The sequence below is a fragment of the Bufo gargarizans genome, chromosome 3 (genome assembly GCF_014858855.1).
Source record: "Bufo gargarizans isolate SCDJY-AF-19 chromosome 3, ASM1485885v1, whole genome shotgun sequence".
NCBI lineage: Eukaryota > Metazoa > Chordata > Amphibia > Anura > Bufonidae > Bufo > Bufo gargarizans.
Genome location: NC_058082.1, coordinates 293,779,483 through 293,807,205, shown reverse-complemented (window position 1 = coordinate 293,807,205; position 27,723 = coordinate 293,779,483). Strand labels below are relative to the sequence as shown.

The following is a 27,723-nucleotide window of genomic DNA, read 5'->3' as shown; positions in this document are numbered from 1 at the left end:
CGGGGAAGAAGCACACACTCACATCCACCGGGGCTGCTCTACCGGACGCACTCACCTGAGAAGCGCGACGACCGGCGCCTACAGGTTCTCTCACCGGCCGAGAACGGGCACGGCTGGGGCGTAGCCGTGGTGTAGAAGTGTGCGGCGGTGTACCCTGCGGCGCTGGAAGATTACACCCTGATCCGGGGACAGGACACAGGATAAGGTAATGCAGAGGTGCAGGCAGTGAATGGGTGGCTCATACCTTTAGGGGTTAACCCTGTCAGTGACGGCAGCCTATGTGTCTATAGGTAAACTTCTTCATTCAGCCCCCCTCTATACACCCACAGGGAAGCACCTCAGCTGTGTGAGGCTGGGAAGAGCTCAGGGCGTCCATTGGAGAGATGCTGAAGGCTATCACTTGTGCAGATATTTTATAACGTGCATTATGTAATATAGCATCATTAGACGTGGGCATAGCCCGCTGCATCAGATCTGTGCAGGGGTGCCAAGGATGGTCTGGGTATGCATCCTGGCAGAAGTGTGGAGGATATATGCCTGGTACATGGCTGTCACTTCATGTGGAGCAGCACCACCAATGGTCTCCTCCATCACTGCTGCAGGGGTTAACTAGGTAATGTGCTGCCCCCGTTTGAGATCCCGACCAAACAGGAGCGATGGCTTTTTGGGATCCCCCAAGGAACCCCCCTCCTCTCCCGGAGGGGTCACATCTGCTGCGTTTGGTGTCCAGAGATACTCCTCACATGCCAGCTGTGCAGAACAGCTGTACCAGACCCTGGGATAATCCGAGATCAGCCAGCCGGTAATGAATTCCCATCACACACAGGGAGGAGGTGACATGCCCATGTTCAGCACAACATGCACCAGTGGATCAGGCGCTGGCCAGAACGCAAAATGATATTACTGAATAGAAAGGAGCCTTATGTAATATTAATGTGCAACGTCCATGCGGGGACGGAATCGCTGCCATAATTCTTCTGCCGGCATTAATAGACCCTCTAAATTGGCAGTGTGCCGCCAAACATCGTTGTGCTCCGCTATGTTCATAATTGGGGGAAATTATTGAAGCTGGCCATATGTAGATAGCTCCCGTTTGTGTCTCCGGGGTGGCACTGGTCCATTCCATGTTTCATAATTCACGAGCAGCATGCCTTGTGTCCATTTATCCAGTCGTAATATCAGGACGTGGATGGTCGCAAAATAACCAAATGTAAACCAAAACTACTCAAAATCATTGACAAACGTACACCATGACCCATTGCTTTGCCGCCTCTAGAAATTGTATCGCCATAGGCACGTGCCTAATGTGCGACAACATTCCCAGAGTAAATAAGGTTTGCAGAGTTGTAAGTACACATAGCGTAAATTCACAAGTCCTATAAGAACACATCCTGGTAGCCAATGCTTCAAAAATGACTGCTGACATCTACCCTTTAGCTCGTAGTGCCTAAGGGCTGTTTTAGGCTTGCGTTGTGGCACTCCAGTTTTGAGATCCGGCAGAGGATCTCAAAACTGGGCCAAAACGGTTCTGTTTTGTCTCCATTCATTGTCAATGGGGACCGAACTGATCAGGATGCATTCTGTTCCTTTTTGTTGCGTTTTGTGACCGGACACAAAATTGCCGCAAACTGCTGTGAAACGGAACAAACCGGGTCCAGCAGCAAAATCAATGTACGTCAATGAGGCCGGATCCATATTTTTTGGATGCGAAAAGATCGGATCCGTCACCCATTGGCTTACAGTGATTTTAGTGCCAGATTCATATTATTTTTTTTTTTTTCAGTTTTGATATAACACAACCTAACGGAACGGATGGATCCGGATACGTTAACATCAAGCGGAACCATTTTGGTCCAGTTTTGAGATCCTCTGCCGGATCTCAAAACTGGAAACCAAAATGCAAGTGTGAAACAGGCATAGAAAGGTCTTCTTTTCATTATGCAGCTTGGTACCTAGGAACGGACCTCCGACTTCTAAAGTGAAGAGGATTGTGTAACCTCTTTGATGTGGACACAATTTTGACACTTTTCTTGGATCAGGAGGGCTAGACGAATGCACAGTGCAGTGAGGACTCTGCCTCTTTTAGAGCCTCCTCTTAATGTCATTTCTCAGCTGCATTATATCAGAAATTGTCCTACGAAAGTAATGGCAGTTTACTCTCTGATCATCTGAGCACGTATGTTTACTGCCATAGACTGAGGAGCGATGTGTCATCAGAGGTCCCTGGAGAACAACATATTACAACATGCCTGAACCTCCTTTCCCCTTCCAGCTGAGAGGATGCTGATATTGGTAGGATCGGCTGATGTCCTTAATGTGTATGGGCAGATTTTGTCCTCCGCTTGACATTGCAGTGTGATAGCAGGTAACTGTCGGAATGTCAGTTTAATATTGCTGTTCACACATGACATATAATAATATCCCCATAGAAAAGATAGACTTTAATAACTGTTATAGAGGGAAAATCACAGCCAGTGTGCTTAACTATTGGGGACAGCGAGATCCCCATTACTTTAAGAAACATCCACATGACTAATGATAATTAAAACATAATGCTCCCCAAAAAAGAAACAGATCCTGCCACTTCATAACAGTAAGGCTAGGGCTACACGACATGTGTCGCGTGACTCGCACAACAATTTTTATAATGATAGTCTATGGTGTCGCACTGCGACATACTGCGACACGACAGTAGCAAAAAATCCATCCAAGATGGATTTTTCTGTGACTGTCGCAGTCGCAGCATGTCGCAGTGCGACACTATAGACCAGTGATGGCGAACCTTTTAGAGACCGAGTGCCCAAACCGCAACCCCAAAACCCCCTTATTTATCGCAAAGTGCCAACGTGGCAAGTTAACCTGGATCCTACAGTCCAATATAGTATATCTTTCATGTACTTTATCATAAAGTAGCTATAATAGCCTGTCTACATTCAGAGCGCTGCCTGTGCTATTCATGGTGCGTCCTGCGCTGATGAATGGCAGGAAAGGTCTAAGGCATATTGGTACACTCAGACTTTTTCCAGGGTGTGGGTGCCCACAGAGAGAGCTCCGAGTGCCGCCTCTGGCACCCGTGCCATAGGTTCGCCATCACTGCTATAGACTATCATTATAAAAATTGACGTGCGACATGTTGCAGTGTAGTTGTGCCCTATGTGTTGCGCAAATGAATTCTCCCAGGCCTGCCATGTTATAGCACCTATTAACCTATTATACTCGAGCTGTAGTCCTTATCTCTGAACTCTTAACAGCTCATAAACACTCATTTAATCCAAGTTGTTCAGTGATCAGTTTGATCACAATTTAGCTATAATGAATGTTTATTGGCTGTCAGGCACTCAGAAATAAGGGCTGCAGATTGAACTGTCAGAGCAGCTCCCTGATGGATTCAGTGTAAAATAGAAAGCCTGCTAGTCTGCAAATGGACTTGAAGTGAAAGCTTTATTTTTTAATAAAGACCAATTAAATGTATTATTTTAGCCCAAAAGAAAAAGTAGGGTCCGTTGGGCGCTGCGGGCATCATATGACAGATCATGCACTGTGTCCCAGCTTTCATTTGTAACAGAAATCACAATACAGTTGTGACCAAAGGCTTACATACAAGTGATGAGTGATATACACTCACCTAAAGAATTATTAGGAACACCATACTAATACGGTGTTGGACCCCCTTTTGCCTGCAGAACTGCCTTAATTCTACGTGGCATTGATTCAACAAGGTGCTGATAGCATTCTTTAGAAATGTTGGCCCATATTGATAGGATAGCATCTTGCAGTTGATGGAGATTTGAGGGATGCACATCCAGGGCAGGAAGCTCCCGTTCCACCACATCCCAAAGATGCTCTATTGGGTTGAGATCTGGTGACTGTGGGGGCCATTTTAGTACAGTGAACTCATTGCCATGTTCAAGAAACCAATTTGAAATGATTTGAGCTTTGTGACATGGTGCATCATCCTGCTGGAAGTAGCCATCAGAGGATGGGTACATGGTGGTCATGAAGGGATGGACATGGTCAGAAACAATGCTCAGGTAGCCCGTGGCATTTAAACGATGGCCAATTGGCACTAAGGGGCCTAAAGTGTGCCCAAAAAACATCCCCCACACCATTACACCACCACCACCAGCCTGCACAGTGGTAACAAGGCATGATGGATACATGTTCTCATTCTGTTTACGCCAAATTCGGACTCTACCATTTGAATGTCTCAACAGAAATCGAGACTCATCAGACCAGGCAACATTTTTCCAGTCTTCAACAGTCCAATTTGGGTGAGCTTGTGCAAATTGTAGCCTCTTTTTCCTATTTGTAGGGGAGATGAGTGGTACCCGGTGGGGTCTACTGCTGTTGTAGCCCATCCGCCTCAAGGTTGTGCGTGTTGTGGCTTCACAAATGCTTTGCTGCATACCTCGGTTGTAACGAGAGGTTATTTCAGTCAACGTTGCTCTTCTATCAGCTTGAATCAGTCGGCCCATTCTCCTCGGACCTCTAGCATCAACAAGGCATTTTCGCCCACAGGACTGCCGCATACTGGATGTCTTTCCCTTTTCACACCATTCTTTGTAAACCCTAGAAATGGTTGTGCGTGAAAATCGCAGTAACTGAGCAGATTGTGAAATACTCAGACGTCTGGCACCAACAACCATGCCACGCTCAAAATTGCTTAAATCACCTTTCTTTCCCATTCTGACATTCAGTTTGGAGTTCAGGAGATTGTCTTGACCAGGACCACAACCCTACATGCATTGAAGCAACTGCCATGTGATTGGTTGACTAGATAATCGCATTAATGAGAAATAGAACAGGTGTTCATAATAATTCTTTAGGTGAGTGTATGTCTATAGCTTAGAGTATTAATGTGAACACTAACAGTATTTAGTTTCAGTACTGTAACATTATGATAATTGCATAATTTTTTGGCTGCAAAAAAGTTCCTGATTTTCATGGACTAGCCATGAATTTGCGGACAGTTGGCAGCTTTGTGGTCATGCACATAGCTGGATTATAGATCTATAGATTCATAACAGGGCACCCCTAGTTTACAACAGGCCCATATTGTACCTCCAATTGTTTAGAGGTTTTGTTCTGTCACAAATTCCATAAAAACCTGTAAGAAAAAAAATCATGGCCCGTTCCATCTCAAGCTGTGTAAAAGCACGCAGCGACACGTGTCGCCTCTCAGTGTCCTTAATACAGACCCATAGAAACTCTGGAGCACGTTTACTAATGTGATTAAGCCTAGACCTTGTCAAAAGTGCCCACAATTTGGTGCATCTATGGCATATAATGTTGCATCAAGTTTTACATCTATTAATGAAGCAAATGTGCCCAAAAGAGTAATCAATTTGCCTCACTCAATTAGGGGGCGTGGTTTGTCGGTCAAGAGATGCAACTGGGGAAAGGGTATGGCTTAAATGAGTTTTCAGGAATTTAATCCTCAGGATAGGTCATTAATATCAGATCCTGGGCGTCCAGCTCATCTGCTCTTTGAATATAAAATATAGGATAGCGCATAAGACCCATGTAAATCATATACAGTCCTGATCAAAAGTTTAAGACCACTTGAAAAATGGCAAAAAATCATATTTTACATTGTTGGATCTTTACAAGGTTCCAAGTAGAGCTTCAACATGCAACAAGAAGAAACGAGAGTGAGACAAAACATTTTTTGAACATTCAATTAATTGAAAACAACGAATAAACTGAAACAGGCTGTTTTTCAGCTGATTCAAATTTTAGGACCACATGCCTTTAAAAGGCCAAATCTGTGCAAAGATGTGGATTCATTGTCATTTTCTGTCAGGTAGTCACACGTTGTGATGGCAAAGGCAAAACGCTCTCCCTTTTTGAACGTGGTCGGGTTGTTGAACTGCATAAGCAGGGTCTCTCACAGCGCGCCATCGCTGCTGAGGTAGGAACCAGTAAGACAGTCATTTGGAATTTCTTAAATGATCCTGAGGGTTATGGAACAAAAAAGTAAAGTGGAAGACCCCAAAAAATTTCATCAGCACTGAGCCGGAGGATCCAATTGGCTGTCCGTCAAGACACTGGACGATCTTCGACCCAAATTAAGGCCCTTACTGGTGCTGACTGCAGCCCCATAACCATCAGACGGCATCTGAGACTGAAGGGCTTCAAAAACAAAAAACGTCTTCAAAGACCTCGTCTCCTTGAACGCCACAGAACGACTCGTTTGGACTTTGCAAGAGAGCGCCAAACATGGGACATTCAAAGGTGGAAGAAAATGTTATTCTCTGATGAGAAAAAATGTAACCTTGATGGTTTCCAACGTTACTGGCATGACAAGCAGATCCCACCTGAGATGTTTTCTACGCGCCACAGTGGAGGGAGCGCCATAATGGTCTGGGGTGCTTTTTCCTTCAGTGGAACAATGGAGCTTCAGGAAGTGCAGGGGCGTCAAACGGCCGCTGGCTATGTCCAGATGTTGCAGAGAGCATTCCTCATGACTGAGGGCCCTCGTCTGTGTGGTAACGACTGGGTTTTTCAACAGGACAACGCTACAGTACACAATGCCCGCAGGACAAGGGACTTCTTCCAGGAGAATAACATCACTCTTTTGGCCCATCCTGCGTGTTCCCCTGATCTAAATCCAATTGAGAACCTTTGGGGATGGATGGCAAGGGAAGTTTACAAAAATGGACAACAGTTCCAGACAGTAGATGGCCTTCGTGCGGCCATCTTCACCACTTGGAGAAATGTTCCCACTCACCTCATGGAAACGTTTGCATCAAGCATGCCGAAACAAATTTTGGAAGTGATAAACAATAACGGCGGAGCTACTTATTACGGAGTTCATGTTTGGAAGTTGGATTTCTGTTTTGGGGGGCTTATTTTTATTTTTTTTGAGGCGTGGTCCTAAACTTTTGATCAGCTAAAAAACAGCCTGTTTCAGTTTATTCGTTGTTTTTATTAAATTGAATGCTCAAAAAAAGTTTTGTCTCACTCCCATTTCTTCTTGTTGCATGTTGAAGCTCTACTTGGAACCTTGTTACGATCCAGCCATGCTAAATATTATTTTTTGCCATTTTTCAAGTGGTCTTAAACTTTTGATCAGGACTGTATATACACTGCCTTGTCCCCCCCAAAAAGTTGCCACCTGGATTTAACTAAGCAAATAGGTATGAGCCTCCTATTGGATAATTACTGCATGGGCGATTATCTTTCAGCTGGCAACAAGTTATTTAACCCCAACTGGTGCAATGAGTTGCTTCTCATTTCTTAAACAACCATGTCGAAAGACACATCTCGTGGTCGTGGAAAAGATGTTAGTCTGTTTGAGAAGGGTCAAATCATTGCCATGCATCAAGCAGAGAAAACATCTAAGGAGATTGCAGAAACTACTAAAATTGGGTTAAGAACTGTCCAACACAATATTAAAAACTGGAAGGATAGTGGGGAACCATCGTATTCGAGGAAGAAATGTGGCGGGAAAAAAATCCTGAATGATCGTGATCGGTGATCACTAAAACGTTTGGTGAAATCAAATCGAAGAAAAACAACAGTAGAACTCAGGGCTATGTTTAATAGTGAAAGTAAGAGCATTTCCACACACAAAATGCGAAGGAAACTCAAGGGATTGGGACTGAACAGCTGTGTAGCCGTAAGAAAACCACTAATCAGTGAGGCAAACCAGAAAAAAAGGCTTCAATTTGCTAGGGAGCATAAAGATTGGACTCTGGAGCAGTGGAAGAAGGTCATGTGGTCTGATGAGTCCAGATTTACCCTGTTCCAGAGTGATGGGCGCATCAGGGTAAGAAGAGAGGCAGACAAAGTGATTCACCCATCATGCCTAGTGCCTACTGTACAAGCCTGTGGGGGCAATGGTATGATCTGGGGTTGCTGCAGTTTGTCAGGTCTAGGTTCAGCAACAGTATGTGCTCCAAGAATTAGGTCAGCTGACTACCTGAACATACTGAATGACCAGGTTATTCCATCAATTGATTTTTTTTTCTTCCCTGATGGCACGGGCATAGTCCAAGATGACAATGCCAGGATTTATCGGGCTCAAATTGTGAAAGAGTGGTTCAGGGAGCATGAGACATCATTTTCACACATAGATTGGCCACCACAGAGTGCAGACCTTAACCCCATTGAAAATCTTTGGGAGAAAGTTTTGCGCAGCGGTCAGACTCTACCATCATCAATGCAAGATCTTGGTGAAAAATTAATGCAACACTGGATGGAAATAAATCTTGTGACATTGCAGAAGCTTATCGAAACAATGCCACAGCAAATGCTTGCCGTAATCAAAGCTAAAGGCGGTCCAACAATATATTATCGTGTGTGACTTTTTTTGTGGCGACTTTTTTTTTTTGGACAGGCAGTGTATATATCCCTATCCTCATGATAGATCATCAATATCTGATGAGTAGGGTTCTGACTCCCTGCATCACATCCAATGAGCTCATCATGCTGTCTAATCACGCTGCGCTGCCGGCAAATAATGATTCTTTATGGGGCCAAGCAATGGCATTAGCGATCGCTCCTCCCTATACTGTGGAGGAGGTTTCTTTCACTGTCGAGTAGGCGATTATCGGGAAGGCATGCTTCCTTCCTGACAATCGTAGGGCTCATCTGCCAGTCTAAGGCTACTTTCACACTAGTGTTTTTTGCGGATCCGTTATGGACAGATCCGTTCGTATTATGTCTTCTATAGCCATGACGGATCCGTCATGAACACCATGGGGATGGATAAGTTTTCTATTGTGTCAGAGAAAACGTCTTGCTACATACCACATTGCGGACAGAAAAACGCTTTTTGCAGCATTATTCCCTGAAGCCCTGGGAAGTTGTCACCAAGCAAAAATCCTCCAACAGCAAAAGGCGCCTGGAGTAAAATGAAGTAATTCTTTAAGGTCTAATACTTCCTGATCTAAGCTGAAGACATTAACGTCTCTAAAGTTCAAGATGGGATGTCACACCATCTCTCACCAAGGAGAATGCCGTCTCAAGGAACTTGCTTAGTTCCTGTGGTCACCCGAAATTTTTTGACCTAGATGCACATATCCAGATTTAGTTACTCCAGCACTAGATGTCACGTGCTATATAGTACAAACCTGAGAGTGACTTGTATAGGTGAGACACAGGTAGCAGCCACCGTCATTACTGGGAGTAATACCGTTGGCACAGCGTATTAGATTGAGAGGTGCTACATTAAAGATATTTTAGTTGTTGTGCATCTTTGCTTTATATGTTTACCACCTGTTATTTATTTTCTTTTTTTCTTTTATTTTAGCTGTTTAGCAGGTGTATTTGCTAAAAGAAGCACAGGCATGAGGGTACGGGTTTGGATGACTCTCGAATAAGGATAATTGGGGGAGATCTTAATGTCGCATTAAATCCTACTTAAGGCACCTCAACAGGTAGCTGCACCAAATCCCAGAAAACTTTAGGAGGAATAAAAAAGACATTACGTGACAGCTATTTACTAGATACATGGAGGACACTAAATGTCTTAGACAGAGATTATACATTTTATTCAGCAGTTCATCATTCCTTTCAACGATTGGACTATATTTTGGTATCAGAAACACATCTAGAGATGATACGCAAATCCAATATTGTTCCCATCACAGTTTCAGATCATGCCCCGGTAACAACTACACTCACCTTTACTAACCTACCTATAAAGGAATGGATTTGGTCCTAAACGAAACCATACTAGATTCAGATAAACATGTATCTGATGTTTCTCGCAAATTAACACATTATTTCCAGGACAATAAATCCTCAGATACCTCTCAGACTATAGTTTGGGAGGCTCATAAAGCTTTCATACGTGGTGAATTTATAGCTTTGGGCTCCAAACTCAAAAAAGAGAGGCCAAATTGCAGCCATAGAATCCATCCAGAAACAATCCAAAATACATCTAGCTCCAGGCGAACTCATTTAATTAAGGAGGCAACTGAAGGAACCTATTAATATAAAATGTGCAAAAGCCTACCAATATGCAAAATGCAAACAATATATACATGGTAATAAAGGAAATAAACAAATGACTCACCTGATAGAACGGAAAGATACACAATATGTCTCTGCCATTAAAACGAGTAACGGAGCACTTGTCTCCTCTACAAAAGATATAGCAGAGGAATTCTGCTCTTTCTACACAAAATTGTACAACTTGGACACCACCCTTGACGTCCCATCGGAGGGCCACCAAATAACTGAAAGAGAAAAACACATAGACAGGATTTTAAGCAACCTAAATCTCCTCAAACTGAGTGCAAATGAGTGCTCTCCTTTACTCAAGACGTTCACAGAGGAAGAGATCAAAAAGATTGTTAAAACCATGCCCATAGGCAGGGCCCCATGGCCAGATGGCCTACTGATAGGGTACTATAAAAAACTTCTCCCCATTCTAGCCCCTCATATAACTATCTGGTGCCAAGCCCTAGCTGATAGAGAAACTCCCCCAAGGCAAACGCTCGAAGCTACTATTATTATAATTCCTAAAGAAGGTAAAGATGGAATGTGGTAACTATAGACCCATATCCTTACTTAATCTGGACATAAAAATATGGACCAAGTTATTAGCATCTAAACTTAATACCCTTATCCCTAGAATTATTAATCAGGAACAGGCTAGATTTATCCTGGGCCTGGAGGGAAACTTCCAGTCATGCAGACTCTCTAATGCTATCACATGGGCCAAGAGTAAAACAGGACCGCTCGTTCTCCACAGATGCAGAGAAGGCCTTCGATGGGATCGATTGGCTTTATACACAACGTACGCTTCATAGATTTGGAATAGCTGATTCTTTCATTCAAGCGATTATGTCTCTATATCATGCTCCCAGTGCTAGAGTGAGAGTGAATAGCACCTTATCTAAGCCTTTTGACATCTCTAATGGGACACGTCAGGGGTGCCCCCTTTCCCTATTTATAATGGTGATGGAGACTTTATTTCAAGCGGTCCGAGATAATCCACTGATAAAAGGCTTGACAGTGAACAAACTTGAACATAAATGTGCTGCTTTTGCAGACGACCTCCTGCTCCTAGTGACAAATCCCACACAGGCACTCCCGTAGTCGAACTCTTCACCACCTTCGGCTCTTTATCTAATTTTAAGATCAATTATTCCAAATCTGAAGCTATGGGAGTGTCGCTCCCACCCCAGACGATCCACCTTCTTAAATCATCTTTTCTGTTCAGATGGAGCTCAGGACTCCTAGCACTCACCAATGACCCTACAAGACTATATAGATCTAATTATCTTCTACTCTTGAAAAAGATCCAAAGACAATTGCAATCTCTATCGTTAGCCAGGGTATCCTGGATAGGTCGTAAAAACCTGCTTCAAATGTATCTACTACAAATGGTTCCTATACACATCCCACAGACATTCATTAGACAGGTGAGAACGATTTTCACAACCTTCCTTTGGACGGGTAAAAAAACTAAAATAGCTTATAACAAACTAATAAAAGATCACTCTTAAGGAGGATTTGGTCTACCTGATTTAGGTTATTATTATAAGGCTATACAGTTGAAGAGATGGCTGCAGCTATGTATCCCTAACTATAGAACATTAGGATCTGACATTGAGCTAGCACTCTTGTCAGGAAAACAATACGCAGGGCTCTGGGGTATTGTAGACCCACCCCAGTACTTCCTCTGGGATTAACTAAAGGTCTGTATTTGAATATACACACTATCAACACTATCACCCGTCTCTTCTCTGACCCTCCAAGAAGCCTACCAGCAGATGTCATTCCATATTTACTAAAACCAGATACAACCCACACTCCACACTTTTGGAAACTTCTAGAAGGTATACCGATCTCTACACTTATGGCAGAGCTAAAATCTACAGAGAATATACTCCTCTTCTGCACTCGAACCATCAAAGAAGGAAATTTCCTAGCCAGGCAAGAGTTACATAGTTCTTGTAAGATTCTAGTGACTAAATATACTACCATTTCTACTCCTACTTGGTTTGAAATATTTGCACTACACAAAAAAACACAGAGACATATCATTTCACTCCTATATAAGTCACTGATTTTCATGCCGGGTAGTGGGGTTCCAGCTTTGATTAGAGCTTGGGAGAAGGATATAAATAGAACATTTACTCCACAAGATATAAACCAGATTTTTATGAGATCACATGGATTTTCTAGGTGCATAAAAACACTCATATAAAACCATGACAAGAAGGTATAATGATCGATCCAAACTCTTTAGAATGAGACCCTTAGACATGTGTTGGAGATGCAAAACACAAAAGGGCACACTTGGACATATCATGTGGTACTGCCCCATCATATGCCCATATTGGGAGCAGATTGAGCAAAAAACAAATGAGATTTGTAAGTCCTCAATTAAGTGTCCCCCCCCCCCAGTCGGTCACTGTGGCTCCCCTCAAAGCATTGGCAGCCGTCATGTTCAGACTTACTGACTCTGCTGATACAGACAGCTGGATTATTAATCCCGATCTACTGGTTAAACACTACCCCCACCTTGGAGCAATGGTATGCAAAAATAGATCAGATGTACTTAATGGAAGAACTAGCAAGTGGGGCGACCAGAACTCACACTAAATTTATAAATCTGTGGAAACCTTGGAAGGATTTCCGAGATTCACAGAAGTGATGACTAGATCATATATCTTCAAACTAACAGCCTCACAACATGTAGACTTCTGACATATTGGGTACTTTAACCATTTAGTTAAAGGGAAACTGTCACTGGGATTTTGGGTACAGAGCTGAGGACATGGGTTGCTAGATGGCTGCTAGCACATCCACAATACCCAGTCCCCATAGCTCTGTGTGCTTTTATTGTGTAAAAATAACGATTTGATACATATTCAAATTACCCTGAGATGAGTCCTGTCCCCGACTCATCTCACCTACAGGACTCATCTCAGGTTAATTTGCATATGTATCAAATTGTTATTTTTACACAATAGAAGCACACAGAGCTATGGGGACTGGATATTATGGATGTGCTAGCGGCCATCTAGCAACCCATGTCCTCAGCTCTATACCCCAAATCTCGGTGACAGGTTCCCTTTAAGTCAACAGCATATATTTTCAGTCAACTCTTTATCAATGACGATATCTCTCTAGATTGATATCATGCAAGGATTTACATGCTTATTATTTTAATGCTCAATGTTGCATATCTCAGTTATTACATATCAATAATACACCGGAATATAGGTGTAATCACTTACTCAAGTGATGTTATTATGTTCATTGTATTCAGTTTACTGTCCTAATGTCCCCCCCCCCCCCATTCTTCCTACACTGCAATAAGTAATGAATGTTAACCAATTCAATTTGTTACCTTTTGAAATGTAATGTAAAACTGAAAAACTTTTATAAAAAAAAAAAAAAAAAGCACATAAGGCAACACAGGTGTAGCTTAAGGTCAACTCTGTGAATGTCCTTGAGTGGCCCAGCCAGAGCCCTGACTTGAACCCAGACGTCTCTAGAGAGACCTGAAAATGGTTGTCCATCAATGGTCCCCATCCATCCTGACAGAGCTTGAGAGTATCTGCAGAGAATGGCAGAATATCCCCAAATCCAGGTGGGCAAACCTTGTGGCATCATATCCTAAAAGACTGGGAGCTGTAATCACTGTCAGGTGCTTCATTTAAGTACTGAATAAAGAATGTGAACACTTACACCAATTTTAGTTTTTCCTTTTCAGTAAATTAGCAAAGATTTTGAACCTTCTGTTTTCACTTTTACACTATGGTTTCTTGAGTGCAGAATGATGAGGAAAAAAATGCATTTTTTTTAAATTTTATTTTAGCACAAGGCTGCAACATTTAAATCTGAAAGGGTCTGAAGATTTTCCGAATGCACCGTATATCATGAGGACATATGTCTGCCCTCGCTGTCCACAGTAATTGCTGCCTGCAGCCTGTCACTGTGCAGCATCTTTTCTCTCTTTAATAAATTGTGCAGAGAATTTCTTTGGGAAACCGGCTTCCTCTGTAATCTGTTTGCCTTGATTATGTAGGCCAGGATCCACTATGTTGTCTTCTGATTTCAGAGCTGTCATGCAGCGAACATAGCTGAATATTATTTCTTCTGTCATGGACAGATGGGAAAGAACCTCATTTCGTTCTAAATACATTGGGTTTTATGTGTGAAGACATTGCACATAGCTGTCAGTATGAGAAGCAGAATAGTAATCTAAAAGGCTATTAGGAGATCCCCTCCATATTTCTGCAATTCTGGCTTTCATAAATGATGCCTATAGAGCTCCATGCATTAAAAGGGCCATTGAGTCTGCAGTATTTCACGTATTCAATATGGTAAATATCAGAGGTCGGGCTACATTTTTTTCTGGAAGAGTAAAAATACTCCTCTTACCATTTTTGAGGAGTATTTTCAGCCGTTGAGGAGTAAAAAAGTTACAGTAATTCAAATAGTTAATACGAAGGCCTACATAACATTAAGGGGTTGCTATTTATGCAGGGAAACCATTACTAGTATCTAGAATTGTCTTTCATGCATAAATAGCAAATTTAGACAATTTTAAATTTAGCTAAGGTCATTGTTGCTCTGAGGGGGTCGGTACCACTGAGGTCACTGTTGCACTAAGGAGGTCATTACCACGGTGGTCACTGTTGCACTGAGGGGGGTCGGCACCACTGAGGTCACTGTTGCACTGAGGGGTCGGTACCACTGAGGTCACTGTTGCGCTGAGGGGGTCGGCACCACTGAGGTCACTGTTGCGCTGAGGGGTCGGCACCACTGAGGTCACTGTTGCGCTGAGGGGGTCGGCACCACTGAGGTCACTGTTGCGCTGAGGGGTCGGCACCACTGAGGACACTGTTGCTCTGAGGGGGTCGGTACCACTGAGGTCACTGTTGCGCTGAGGGGTCGGCACCACTGAGGACACTGTTGCGCTGAGGGGTCGGCACCACTGAGGACACTGTTGCTCTGAGGGGGTCGGTACCACTGAGGTCACTGTTGCGCTGAGGGGTCGGCACCACTGAGGACACTGTTGCGCTGAGGGGTCGGCACCACTGAGGTCCTGTTGCGCTGAGGGGGTCGGCACCACTGAGGTCCTGTTGCGCTGAGCGGGTCGGCACCACTGAGGTCACTGTTGCTCTGAGGGGGTCGGTACCACTGAGGTCACTGTTGCACTGAGGGGGGTCGGCACCACTGAGGTCACTGTTGCTCTGAGGGGGTCGGCACCACTGAGGTCACTGTTGCGCTGAGGGGGTCGGCACCACTGAGGTCACTGTTGCGCTGAGGGGGTCGGTACCACTGAGGTCACTGTTGCGCTGAGGGGGTCGGTACCACTGAGGTCACTGTTGCACTGAGGGGGGTCGGCACCACTGAGGTCACTGTTGCGCTGAGGGGTCGGTACCACTGAGGTCCTGTTGCGCTGAGGGGGTCGGCACCACTGAGGTCACTGTTGCTCTGAGGGGGTCGGTACCACTGAGGTCACTGTTGCGCTGAGGGGGTCGGTACCACTGAGGTCACTGTTGCTCTGAGGGGGTCGGTACCACTGAGGTCACTGTTGCGCTGAGGGGTCGGCACTACTGAGGTCACTGTTGCAGTGATTTTATGAGGTTTAAAGGGTTTGTCCTAAGATCGATACTTATCACCTGTCGTTAAAGAGAACCCCTCACCTCTCCGGATTTGTCTGTTTTGGAAACTACTTGCACCCCCCATGTAATAACAATCCTGGAGCATCTATTCTTATGACATTATGTTGCAACATTCCTCTTATTTCTGCTATTAGTTATGAATGACTTGCTAGCAGTTTGCAGTGAAGGTCCAGGTGGGGGTGTCACTGCACAGCCTGATATTATTCAATCAGTGCTGTCAACTGGTAACCCCCCGCTGGACCTTTATTGCAGACTACTAGCAATTTGTTCATAAGTTCTAGTAGGAATAATAGAGGAATGGTACAATATAGAGTCACAAGAATTGATTCCCCAGAATTGTTATTGCATGGGAAATGCAAGTCGTTACTAAAACAGACATGTCCCCTTCAAGTACATGATCGCTGGGGGCCCCACCTTGGTTACCAGGTTCCAGTGTTCTCTCAAGTATGGATAGGTAAATAGTGTTGATCTTGGGACAATCCCTTGAATTTTTGCTGCTGTTTCTGTGCCGCTGGTCACTGGGGTTTGCCATCCATAACGTGGCCATTGCGGCCCACCAAAGTTACGTCCTTGTAGATGAGCTCTCAGGTGGGTATGTCAGTGCCACCAGGGCTGTTGGTAGACTCTGAAGAGACCTGAGGCACTGGCAGAGCAGGACACAGGCACAATGGATGGTGGTGCATGCTGGTGGAAAGGGCACAAGCGAAAGACCTAGGCACATACCTCTGGTGCCAGGTGCTCACACTGCCACAGTCACATGTTGTGGATCTGGATGATGTCATCATGCAGTGATAACCACCAGGCTCACCTGTAGATCTAGGATGCACCAACCTTTGGCAGTCCAGCTGCTGTGAAACTACAACACCCAGCATGCACACTTGCTCAGTTGTTCTTATAACTCCTAAAGAAGTGAAAGGAGGATACTGGGAGTAGTAGTTTCAGAACAGCTGGAGTGCCGGAGGTTGCTGATCCCTGATCTAGAGGCTCTCATTTTGTATTGTGCTTGATCTTTCTATAAAGGGGAGTTTGTTTTCCATGACCCATTGCCCTATCTCATGCACCAGATAATGCCACAAAATTGCCACCACCGCGGTGGTTATTGGATTGTACAGTCTTACAGCGAAGACTTCATACGCTTGGTAGAGGAACTGTATGTCCTGGAGGCTGTAAATGGCCACATGCAGTCCTTGTGGCACCACGTGCCACCATACGGCGCCGCATTACAGAAGAAATCCTTATAGCACACAATATATCTAGTTCAGCATCTGATGGAACATGCTGTAATGAATTATCCTTGATGGATTCATAGGAAAGCTGACAGGTGACATAGGTAGAGGTCTACCGGTGACAGGTCTGTCTGTTATGGAGGTTGTATGGAGGTCTCCTGTTGGTGTGTCCAGTGCTTGGACCCTCGCTGACTTCTATAAGCAGGAGTCTGAAGCGCTATAAGCAGGAGTCTGAAGCGGTGATTGTGAGTACAATAAAGGAATTCAAGAGGGGCCTGGATGTATTTCTGGAGTGTAATAATATTACAGGCTATAGCTTCTAGAGAAGGGTCGTTGATCCAGGGAGTTATTCTGATTGCCTGATTGGAGTTGGGAAGGAACTTTTATTCCCCTAAAGTGGGGAAAATTGGCTTCTACCTCACAGTTTTTTGTTGTTTTTTTCTGCCTTCCTCTGGATCAACTTGCAGGATAACATGCCGAACTGGATGGACAAATGTCTTTTTTCGGCCTTATGTACTATGTTACTATGTTATTTTTCCTCACTGCTGAGCGCGGTAGTGAAGACGGTCCCCTAGACCTTCTATTGAGGCCGTCCTCACTACCGCACCCAGCAGGGAGGAGAGATAGCGATCAGCTGAGCGCTTCAAACTCGTCATTATAGGGAAAAACAAGGTGCTCAGATCCCAACTTACCCCGCCAGTGAGGATCGCGCGCCTCCTGACTCACTTCAGAGCGGTGTGCCATAAGCTCCAGCAGCCTGCTCAAACTGACCAATAACAAAGCTCCTGTCAAGATGAGGAGTGGGGGAAACTCCCCACCGTACAATGTCACCGTGTACTAAGCCATAGGCCGGGAAAAGGGAGCTGGTCACCTCCTAAAGTTTCCCTATAATAGCCCTAGTCTCCTGGCTGTATGAGCTGCCTTCAATGGTAAGGGGGCTCATACCCACGAAACTAGAAGTCTGAGAATCCCTGCATCGCCCTCAACATCGTTACAAGGCAACAGTGTCACGGCGTTCACCATAGGCCGTGACAGCTCCTTACTGTAAGGAGCTTTGTGATTGGTTGTTTCAGGCAGCAGCAGCATCGCTGCACTACCTGTGCCGTTCACAGCGCTCACTGCGCTGATGAATGGCAGGTAAAAGTCTTTTTTAGGGAAGACTTTTCTAGGGAATAAAATGGCCTGAACAGGCGTCTGACGCTTGTACAGGCGTTATTGCGACCTCTGGTGTGTATATAATGTAAAATGGGGTAATTTGGACTCCTTTCTATAGGCTGCAAGGCATCTCATTTTATTAGTCGCAACCTATGACTGCCAAAGCTTAATGCTATAGGATGTATGCCAAGAAACACTGCTACAGATATGATTCCCTTACTGCCCCATTTTTATGAATGTGTTAGCAGCTTGAATCTTCTTGGTCCATCAGGTGGATGTGGCTTAATAAGAGTTGGGGCTTATTGGCATGGCCTTATTTTAATGATTTATAGAATAGCTACCAATATAAAAAACTTTTCGCGTGTCAGCTTTGACTAGCATTCCTCTTTTGGGTGTTGGCATTATATCAAAAAATTCTAAGACCACGGGCACATTTATTAAGACCGGCGTTTTAGATGCCGTTTTTAATATAACCCCTGCGCTGGCAGATGATTTGCCGAAGTTATGGAGAGGCCGGCATCCAGTGCGAGTTCTAAATGTAAGACATCCTCCGAGCTGTCCTACATTTAGACCTGACGGCCCCTCCCCTTCCCCGCCCACTTTTTTTTTTTAGACCTGGCGCAAAATGGGGAGAAGTTGAAGATAGCAGAGCAAATAACCATTGCGCTGCCATCTGTGCCTGAAATACACCTAATTTAGGCATATTTCAGATTAATAAATGACCCCCCCCCCCCCCATGTTTAGACCCGAGAGCCTTTTTTTATGTGGTTTCAGTAGCAAAGCTTCACAACACAGTACCCTGCGGTGCATGTAAATGGGGGCTTTTAGAACCGCACTCACATTTTGGAGGCATGCTGCGGATTGGAAAATCTACAGCTTGCCTATTATTTTAACTGGGGATTTCACTTTTTGCAATGCAAAGGATGAATTCCGCTGCAAAGCTGTCACAACATCTGCTTGTAACACATCTAGGTTTTCTTCTCTGTAACTGAAGTAAATGGTGCATATATAGCAGTTCATTAACTTTTTTTCCTTTTACAAAAGAGGAACATGGCTTCTAGATATGCGGTTCCAAAATGAGTCGCCTACTTATACAATTCCCAGTCGCACCCTACGTTTTGCTTCAATTTACCTGAGATCCTATTAAAAGTTGGCAATATTGAGAGTTATATATGAAGCTAAATTAGTGGCTCAGGTTTTAGTGTTGGAATGGTTATTCTGGCTTTTAGACATCTCCTGTCAGCTTCTGCTTGTAAGATAATAGTCTGATCTCTGTGGACTTCGCCGAGATTTACTGAGAGATTGTTATTTCTAAGTCTCCTTTCTTAATTATGGCCTTGAGTCTTTCATTTGTCTCAGCGGAGTGAGTTACAGATGTTGTTCCTCAAAGAGGAATAATAAGTCATTCTTTACCCTTCCCAGGATTAGGCCTCATTTGCAGTCTGCAGAACCATGAATTGCTATGGGTCCGCAAAAAATGCAGACAGCACACCGATGTAATCCGTATGCTATCCACATCTGTGCAGCTATGCCGCAAATTATACAATATGTCCTATTCTTGTCTGTTTTGCGGAGCCGCAAAAAGTGCAGGTTGCACTCGACTCATATCTGCATTTTGTGTATCCACGGTTTGTAGACTGCAAAATGGATATGGTTGTGTGAATGTAGTCTAAATGGTGATGGTTAAAAATGGAGCTCGAGTAGCTGCCAGGCATAAGAGGTGAGTCCTTGAGAACTAATAAACCCTTCCTGATCCATGACCAAGAATCTTTAGGACCTAAGTGATTTTTACTGCTAGACTAATGTCTACTGTCCTCCCTGCAAATAAGCTACTTACTCTGGGACCATTCTATTTGTACTGTAAACCTTTCCTTGGCCTACTACTTCAGACCATAAGACCTACGGCCAACTCAATGAACAGATTCTAATATATATGTATTGTCCTTAGAGACCCTTTATCAAAAGTTGTGCTGTACATGAAAATGTCTTTATATTTTATTATTGTTTTCTATGTCATTGCGTTTTGGCCTGTGCAGGCGATGGGGAAGCAGAACAGCAAGCTCCGTCCAGAGATGCTGCAAGACCTGCGGGAGAATACAGAATTCTCAGATCATGAGCTGCAGGAGTGGTATAAAGGCTTCTTGAAGGACTGTCCATCTGGTATTCTCAACGTGGAAGAGTTCAAGAAGATCTATGCCAACTTCTTCCCATATGGAGATGCCTCCAAGTTTGCTGAGCACGTTTTCCGTACATTTGACACAAACGGTGACGGGACTATAGATTTCAGGGAGTTTATCATTGCACTGAGTGTCACCTCAAGGGGGAAACTGGAGCAGAAACTTAAGTGGGCGTTCAGTATGTATGACCTAGATGGCAATGGCTACATCAGCCGGGAGGAGATGTTGGAGATAGTACAGGTAAATAAATAATGAAAATGCAATATCTAGGTAGAGAATAGCTTTCTAGACAAATTTGTGAAAAGACAGTGTCAGAAAGTGTTAAAGAAGCACTCTACTGAATGTATTTTCCCTCACGTGATGCTTTAATGAACTAGCCTGAATAGAAACAATTTTTTTTTTCAGCTGCTACTCCTTTCCCATTTGTCCGCCATCCTGGATTCGTTCTTCTACCCTCTTGAACTTAGCAGAAGCTTTGCCCAGTGCATGTCAGTGCAGCTTCACACCATTACATTTCCCAGCCTACTTCTTGAATTCACGTTAAATGTCAGGCGGGAGGCCAGTGTTTGAGTTAGAGGAAAGGACTGGGGTAGATTGACTGCACTAGTGAGGTCAGATTATAGTATGAGCCTGACTTCCAGTCCTACCAGTAAATCCTGTAGCTGATGGATGGTCAGAGTAAAGGACTGTGATTGACTCATCTGATCGCAATAGGGGCTGAAATAGGCAAAAGATACTGTGAAAGTAGGTTACATTTATTACCATTGTACTGATGAGTACTGTGCTATGCCGACCAATATAAAAAAAAAAAAATCTGGAGTTCTTCTTTAGCCTCTTGGTGACCAATGAACATACATATACACAATTAGTTGGTGAGCCTGCTCCATACACAGCAGGCTTTGGCAGTATTACACAGCCGACACCCAGCTGTTTAACCCCCATGATGTCATGGTCAATCATAACCGCGGCATCTGAGCGGTTAGATGGAGTGTGCTCCTCCTGTCCTTCAATTGGCACCACTGTGCCATGTTTGTGGGCTGAGGATCAGTTGCTGTGGCAGCCAGGGTCATTCTGAAGACCCTCAGGCCTGCCATGTTAAGCCAACTATTACAGTCTCCCTCTGGCAGAGTGTAATAGGATGCCAGTGAAATTGCTAACACAGCAGTACAGAATTATTGCTGTGAATATTACAAGAAATCAAATGATCCTGGGCTCAAGTCCCTGTAGGTGACTAATTTTCAAGTAAAAAAATAAATAAAAAATCTTTTTTTTAAAATACCCCAAAATTTGTATCATATAAAAAAAAACATAATTTGTATGGCCACATCCGGAAATTTCCAAAATATTAAAATATTTTGTTATTTATCAAATGCGGTGAATATTGTAAGAATATCATCCCCAGTGCCATAATTGTTTTCTGTCACCTTGCCACCCGAAGAAAATGGAATGAAAAATCATCAAAAATGTACACAGAACTGGTATAAATAAAAGCCACAGCTCGCCCTTCAAAAATAGAGCCCTCACAGATGGCTGTCAGAATTTAGCGACATAAAAATTGTAACTTTTTTTAAAAGTAGCAAATAAAAATGATTTCCGTAATTGTAATGAGCCACAGAATAATGTTATCATGTCCGTTTGATCACGCTGTGAGTGCTGTAGACATTAAACACAAAAATAGCCATTAAATAGTTTTATTAAAAAGTTTAACTCTTCTGGCAAACACCATGCCCTCATGTGGCTGTGTCAGTGTAAAAATAAAGGCATGACTATTTGAAAGCGGGGAGGGAAACAATGAGATTGTCGCCTCCAGAATTTGCTTGGTCTTTTAATATAGTATAATGCATATATCCAGTATTGCGTAGAGGCGGATCTGCTTTGGTTATATAATAGCTAGTTGTAAATTTCCAGAGGCATAGGAACATTTTTATTGTTTGACATGTATGCACACATATGGCAAATAGAAGTAGCTTGTGCTCCATCTGTTATGAAGCTAACGTCCTGCAGGACAACATTTGCAACGTATACAACCACTCCAAGAAGTCAGATTCTTCTGATGAACTTATTTACACTTCCCATTGAAGTATCAGACTCTCCCACATTGTATATTGCAATTATCTATGCAGACCCAGCACTTGCACGATGTAAATCCTAACTCTACACATCTGCCGTAAACCGATACATTCCTACCATTATCCTTTTCATTCTGCCGTTTACCATGTAACAATAATTAGAAAGGATGAGCTAGGCCCAGAAATAAAGATTCAGTGCACTGTGATGTTAGGAAATAACCCTGCAGGGAAACAGCCTGTTCCCTGGCTGCTGATCGGTCAATCGATCTGACACTGTGATTGCATACTTTATATAGCAAGCTTATCAGTGGCTATTGTAGGTATAGTGGATGATATCTAGTATGATGTAATATACATAAATCTTTCCTAGGTATAAATAGTAAATTTAACCTTAAAGAGGTTATCCAGGAATTCCTCAGCTTTAACTGATGCAGCTTGCCTTCGCTATTGAAGGATTCATACTTGCCTGCTCCCTGCAGCTCCGTTCCTGTGAGCTGGCTCCCACATGTCCGTCTTCTAGTCCGCAGCTTGTTTACTTTCTCCCAGTGTGGGTATGGACACCTGCTCTGCTGCAGCCAACCTCTGGCTTAAAGGGCATCTGTCAGCAGAATTGTACCTATTAAGGTTACTTTCACACTAGCGGCAGGACGAATCTAAGAGGCCGCCGGACTAAAAGTACTGCATGTCCGACTTTTTAGTCCGGCGGCCTCTCACCGCGCACTGCCGTGCTGCGCCGGAGCTCCGCCCCCAAAGCGGCAGTCCGGCGGCACGGCAAAATAGTGGCAGGACGGATCCGACAGGGTGAACAGCCTGTCGGATCCGTTCTGCCGCTAGTGTGAAAGTACCCTAAACTGGCTGACCTGTTACATGTACGGTTGTCAGCTGAAGGCATCTCTGTTGGTCCCATGTTCATATGTGCCCGCATTGCTGAGAAATATGATGTTTTTATATATGCAAATGAGCCTCTAGGAGCAATGGGGGCATTGCCACTACACCTAAAGGCTGTGCTTTTTCTGCAACTTCTGCTCCCTCTGCACTTTGATTAATAGCGCCAGGCGTGATGACATTTACACAGCCTGGACCTGTCAACCAAAGTGCAGAGGACATGGCAGTTACAGAGAGAGCTCAGCCTCTAGGTGTAATGACAACGCCCCCGTTGCTCCTAGGGGCGCATTTTAATATATTAAAACTCTCTCAGCGATGCAGGCACATATGAACATGGGACCAACACAGATGCCTTCACCTGAGAAGTGCACATGTAACAGGTCAGCCAGTTTCATGGGTACAAATCTGATGACAGATGCCCATTAATCACAGCAAAAATACCTCCCCTAAAAACATAACCTTTATTAAATCAAATTCCAAAACAAAATATGAGGTAAAAAATATACTGGGAACATATGGTGGTATAACACTCCACAATCCCACAGTCTTCGGATCTTGCCCTATATGCCCTAACCTAACTTGGGGTTGCTGGAAGGAATGTGGCTCCCTAAGCTAGGACTAAGTATAAAAAACTAAGTACCCCAGCAATACATTAAGCGCCTAAGGCACGCTCTGCCAATAGTTAATTATAACATAAGCTTCCTGTATACTCTGAAGGATATAGCCCAAAGAACAGTTGTTGCCTACAACTTATATTACACAGACAACCATATAGGGAAGGTATATAGGGAGCACAACTCAAGGCATTTTACCCTGGGAATATTCAAATCCGGGGTTCATCAGGGGCTAAACAGTATCAATATAGGTAGTTCCATATATGTCACTAATGCAGTAATAGTAAAACTAGAAAAGCACCCTACCTTAGAAAAGCAAGCTAACTATGATATCTTACACCTGTAACCACCAATGATAGCCCCCAGTCCATCCAAAGTATAACAGTTGTCCCTTATTGGTTAATATACTCCCCGATCAATAGGGACTTACAGCCTGGGGGCCAATATTGCCTCATTATGCTGTAAAAATGGACACATAACAGTAGGTAGATACCAGAGCTATAGCGATAATAACCTGTACTGTAACTGCAATAATATAGATATAGTTAAGTATTCAAGAACCGAACAATTTACTTATCCTTTCAGATGTTCGGGGGGTTCTATAAGCGGTAGCAAGGTCGGATCTAGGCCAGACAGGGAGCGCCACTGATCACAGCAAGATGTCCAGCTGTTGTGCCAGTCCGTGGTAGGAAGGTCGGGCTCGACCAAACAGGGAGCACCACTGGTCACAGCAAGATGTCCAGAAGCAATGTCCTTTAAGCAATGACATGTCCACAAGAGACACGTCACCACTGAGGCTAATAACTGGCTGCAGCATAGCAGGTAGCCATGCCCATGCCAGGCGAGAAGTAAACAAGCCTTGGACATCTAAGAGCCAGCGCACAGGACCAGAGTGGGGGAGAGCAGGTAAATATGAATCTTTCAATAGTTGAGGCAGGCTGCGGGGATCAGTTAAAAATGTAGGTATTCCTAGACAAACCCTTTTAAAGAAGAGTATGAAATGAAAAATGACTCCAGACTTGTTGGCTCGTTTCAGTAGATCGTATTTGTATTGCCCTCAAGACCTTTAATCTTGGCATACGTGATTCAGATCTCCCACGTGTATTAGGTCAGCCTCAGCTCTTGATCTTGCTTATAACCTCATTCATGGTTCCTGTCTGTTCATAGGCAATTTATAAGATGGTTTCCTCTGTTATGAAGATGCCAGAGGATGAGTCCACCCCAGAGAAACGCACAGAGAAAATCTTCAGACAGATGGACACAAATAATGATGGTAAGTTGGAAGCTCATCATCCTAGCTCCACTGAAGTGACCTGTCATGTTTGTGACGATGTGTTTTACATAATGCCTGTGGTGTAATGGTGTACTGTCAGAAGTAAATGAGCAATTTTTTCCTATGCTGTTGTGCCTGGGAACAAGCATGACCTATTGATCTCTACTACACTTGCCAATTGCTGGCTCCAGTGTCATGCTCGCCCCAGAGCACCTTCTATTGGCGTAGGAACAGTGGCGACTCTAGGAACAATATATAGGGGGGCACAAAGATACCACAGTCAAAAATGGGGGGGCAAAAACAAAATAAGTATATATAAATAAGATTACAAAATACGAGAGAATTGCGGTATGCAGGGATACATTTATAATAAAGCAATTTACTTACAAAAGAAGCTATTCAGTCGTCTGCTGTGCCGTCCTCTGCTTGCTTCCGCGGATTTTTTCCCCCTTCTTTCTGTCTCTCGTCAGTGTGCAGGTGCACTGTTATGGTGGATCTGTGAAAGACACACTGTTATGGGGGCATCTGTGGATGACACTGTTATTATGCCTCTCATTATGCCTCTCATCACTCCCATATCATCCCCATGCCTCTCATTAGCCCCCATATCAGCACTTATGCCTCATTAGCCCCCATTATAAGCCATTATGCCTCATTAACCTACATTATGCCTCTTATTAGCTTCCATATGCCTAATTAGCTCCCATATGCCTCATTAGCCCCATATTCCTCTAATAGTCTAATTAGCCCCCATTGTGTCTCTAATTAGCCCCCATGATGCCTCTCATTAGCCCCCATTATGCGTCAATAGCCCCATTATGCCTCATTAGCCCCCAGTATGCCTTATTAGCCCCCATTATGCCTTATTAGCGCCCATTATGCCTCATTAGCCCCTATTGTGCCTCTAATTAGCCCCCATTATGCCTATAATTAGCCCCCATTATGCCTCTCATGATTAGCCCCTATTATGCCCCCAGCAGCCACATTTTTTATAAAATAAAAAAAAAACACTTACCTCTCCTGCTCCTGGACGCCGCCTGCAATTTTCTCTCTCCTCGGTAGACTGTGCTCTGAACTGGCGCGGGTCACAGAGCGCCCTCACACTGTGCGCAGCCCTGCACAGCCGACAGCCGAGGACCAGGAAGTGGTGAGTACAGAGCGTCCACCACTTCCTTGTCCTTCGGTACTTATGAAGCGCTCATTAGTATTCACTTAGGGGAATCAGCGGGGGGGGGGGGGGGGCAAAGAACAACATAGGGTCCCCTCTAGCGATGCCACTATGTAGGAACTATAGAAATATACAGACGCCGAGCAGCAGTAAGTACAAGGCTGGCTGGGACCCAGTGTCTGAAAATCCTTGCAACACTAAAGCTGGGTACACATGTTAAAATGGACATCAATAGCCTCACTGTTTACTTCGGGCCATGTGATTTTGCAAAAAAAGGGCAGGAAGAAAGTTAGGGCAACTGCCATCACTTAATAAAGGAGCATAGTTAGTATGTACAGTATGTTCTGTCTTATATAGGTATAATCCCACAAAACACTTAGGGGTACATTTATTAAGACCAGTGTATTAGACGCCGGTCTTAGTAAGCCCTATAGCTGGCGGTGGATCGCTGAAGTTATGAAGTGGTGCCGCTAAATGTAAGATGGCTTCCTTGATGTTTTACGATTAGACCATTTTCTACGCCTAGACCGCCCACACCACGCCCACTTTTTTTAGACCTGGCAGATTCTGCTGCACCATGGTGTGAATCGGCGCCAGGTATACGCTACAAAAGTGACATTTATCAAGTCATAAATAACCCCCTTATTTGACAATTCTTTGTCTACTGTTGGTGGTTTTCAGCATCACCCCAAAATGTTATCTCTTTCCAGGTAAACTATCCTTGGAGGAGTTTATTAAAGGTGCCAAGAGTGACCCATCTATCGTCCGGTTACTGCAATGTGATCCCAGCACGGCCTCACAGTTCTGAGCCTCGCTGCAGCCTGGGAAACCTTCATTTCTTCCAGTGGCCGTGCCTCGCCTCTGCATAGCGGAGTGTCTCAGAATCCTTTTGGGCATTAGATGGACATGAATGCACTGCCAACCAATCAGCCCACTTCCTACCCCATAATTTATTTATTACTCTAAATCTTGTATTATGTTTATTATATGGAGTAACCTTGAGTTGCATGGAGAATTTGGGCACAAGGGAAGAGTGGGTTGGGCATTTTTATGTGTGGAAAGGGACCCCAAGACACCTTGCCGGTTTTGCTACAAACTGTAATACCTGGTTGGGAGCTTGTCTGTTTTTCATGGAAACAAGGTGGTCTACATGAAATGAGCAATGATGGGTAATGAATGCACTAAAGCAGGGAGTTACTATGCACGCTACATTTAATATAATATTAATTAGGGGAAGAGAGGTAGCTAATTACCGTAGTTTCCTATCTCGTTTAGATTTGCACTTTCTATGTCTCCTTCCTCTCAACAGAGGGGGTATGATTTAACTAGTGTTCTGTTTTGGGTAGGTGATCTGTGAATAATAATTTTACCCTTCTTCATTTTTCTACTTACAGAATCCACTCCATTAAAATATGCCAGTGTTCACCGTAAACCAGTTTGGAGGAGTCAATAAATAACCAATGTGCATTTCTGTCATCTATATAACATAAGTTCAGGGACCCTTAAAGGGAGTCTGCCACCACATTTTGACATTATAGACCGCTTACATAGCGC

At 43.9% G+C, this 27,723-nt stretch overlaps 1 protein-coding gene across 1 annotated transcript; it reads left to right on the top strand.

Annotated features, from left to right (window-relative positions):
• Positions 1 to 27,723, top strand: HPCA (hippocalcin). Its single transcript, XM_044285704.1, has 4 exons — positions 1 to 205; positions 20,020 to 20,400; positions 24,896 to 25,001; positions 26,880 to 27,723. Exons 2-4 carry the CDS (start codon positions 20,023 to 20,025, stop codon positions 26,975 to 26,977), a joined length of 582 nt encoding a protein of 193 aa, XP_044141639.1. The 5' UTR covers positions 1 to 205; positions 20,020 to 20,022; the 3' UTR covers positions 26,978 to 27,723.

Bases quoted from the DNA above. Each gene is read 5' to 3' on its own strand.
- HPCA (XM_044285704.1), top strand. From the start codon at position 20,023: ATGGGGAAGCAGAACAGCAAGCTCCGTCCAGAGATGCTGCAAGACCTG. The intron at 20,401-24,895 runs GTAAATAAATAA...GTCTGTTCATAG, and splicing joins AGATGTTGGAGATAGTACAG to GCAATTTATAAGATGGTTTC. The intron at 25,002-26,879 runs GTAAGTTGGAAG...ATCTCTTTCCAG, and splicing joins GATGGACACAAATAATGATG to GTAAACTATCCTTGGAGGAG.